The sequence below is a fragment of the Marmota flaviventris genome, chromosome 1 (assembly GCF_047511675.1).
Source record: "Marmota flaviventris isolate mMarFla1 chromosome 1, mMarFla1.hap1, whole genome shotgun sequence".
Classification (NCBI taxonomy): domain Eukaryota; kingdom Metazoa; phylum Chordata; class Mammalia; order Rodentia; family Sciuridae; genus Marmota; species Marmota flaviventris.
Window position 1 is genome coordinate 208,739,449 of NC_092498.1, and position 1,991 is coordinate 208,741,439.

General features: G+C 44.2%; 1 protein-coding gene across 1 annotated transcript; it reads left to right on the forward strand.

The window, feature by feature from the left end:
• The first annotated feature begins 445 nt into the window (after positions 1-445).
• Positions 446-1,393, forward strand: LOC114107715 (olfactory receptor 7C2-like). The gene has a single exon (XM_027955078.2). It carries the CDS (start codon positions 446-448, stop codon positions 1,391-1,393), a length of 948 nt encoding a protein of 315 aa, XP_027810879.2.
• Positions 1,394-1,991: the final 598 nt, after the last annotated feature.

Sequence of the window (1,991 nt, forward strand, 5' to 3'; positions counted from 1 at the left end):
GTATTCTTGGGGACACCATTTGAGAACTACTGACATAGAGGAACGTCTTCATTTGTTGCTTTGGCCGTAAAAATGTTAAATGAAACTTGTCAGCAAAGAGACTCAAATGATAAGACAAAATAAATGATTTTCTGAGTTCCCAAGGTTTAAATAAAATACACTGGGGAATCCATGGGAATCCCTATTTGGAAATATATATATATATATATATATATATATATATATATATATATATATATATATATATATATATAAAACCAGTGATTGAACCTAGAGGCACTTAACCACTGAGTCACATCCCAGGCATTTTTTAATTTTTTATTGTGAGACAGGATGTTACTAAGTTGCTGAGTCTGCCTTTCAACTTGCAGTCCTCCTATCACAGCCTCCCTAGCATCTGGCTGAAGTAAATTTGGGGTTCCTTCTGGGAAAATACACCAGCACTATGGAAAGAAGAAACCAAACAGGAGCTGGAGACTTTGTCCTCCTGGGATTCACAGATGACCCTGACCTGCAGTCCCTCCTCTTTGGCCTGCTTCTGGCCATGTACCTAGTCACTGTGCTGGGGAACCTGTTCATCATCCTGGCTGTCGTCTCAGACTCTCACCTGCACACGCCCATGTACTTCTTCCTCTCCAACCTGTCCCTGGCTGACATTGGCTTCACCTCCACCACCATCCCCAAGGCTCTCAGGAACATCCAGACTCACAGCAAAGAAATCACCTTTGCAGGCTGCGTCTCACAGATATGCTTCTTTTTAGTGTTTGGATGCCAGGACAACTTGCTCCTGACACTGATGGCCTATGACCGCTTTGTGGCCATCTGTCACCCCTTGCACTACATGGCCATCATGAACCCACGGCTCTGTCTGCTCATGGCTCTGGGGTCCTGGTTGGTCAGCATCCTAGGCACTCTCCCAGACACCTTGAGTGTTTTGAGGCTGTCTTTTTGCACCAACATGGAAATCCCTCACTTCTGTGATCTTCCTGAAATCCTGAAGCTCGCCTGCTCTGACACTCTCATCAACAACATAGTGGTGTACACTGTGGCCATCGTCCTAGCTGTCTTCCCTCTCAGTGGCATCCTTCTCTCCTATTCTCAGATTTTCTCCTCCATCCTAAGGATCTCATCAGCTGAAGGGAAGTACAAAGCCTTCTCCACCTGTGGATCTCACCTCCTGGTGGTCTCCTTGTTCTATGGCACTGTCCTTGGGGTCTACCTCAGTTCTGCTGCTACACCATCCTCTGGGATGAGTCTCATGTCCTCAGTGCTCTACACCATGCTCACCCCCATGCTGAACCCTTTCATCTATAGTCTCAGGAATAGGGAAATCAAGGTGGCCCTGGGGAGAGTCTTCAGCAAGATGATGCCTCTCAGGGCACATCTCACCTGATTCCCAGTGTGCACCATAGTGGAGAACAGACACCTCACCCCTTCCATCCAACACTGGCTACCTCTTCTTGGTGTACTTCAGGGCAACTCATTCTTTGCATCTTCCTTTGGGCTCATTTCCACCTAGGGACTCTTCATTATGCAACATATTAGATCACCTGTGCACTATCTACCCAGTCATTGTAATTTTGCATGAATACAACTGGGCTTTTTTACTTGCAAATACTTACATTGAGCCATGGGCATTGTATTTTTATTGATACAAAATATTTGCATATGTTGATGGGGCCCTGTGTATAAAGAGTAGTGATCAAATCAAGGTAATCATCATTTCCATCCACTGAAATATTTATCATTTCTTTTACTGGGATATTTGATGCTCCTCTCTTCTGGTTTTCTAAAATTATACAATCAATTTTGTGAAATATTGTTCTCTAATGTGCTGTAGAACTTTAAAAATCATTTTTGTTATGCAACTGGATTTCACGCCCTCTACCTAACCTCCTCTTCACCATGCCTGACTTCCAGGGACCACTGTTACACTCTTGACTTGTGTGATATCAACTTCATCAGCTTCCTCACCTGAGTGAGAACTTGCA

What these genes read in the sequence shown, in the direction of transcription:
- LOC114107715 (XM_027955078.2), top strand. Translation starts at nt 446, where the DNA reads ATGGAAAGAAGAAACCAAACAGGAGCTGGAGACTTTGTCCTCCTGGGA.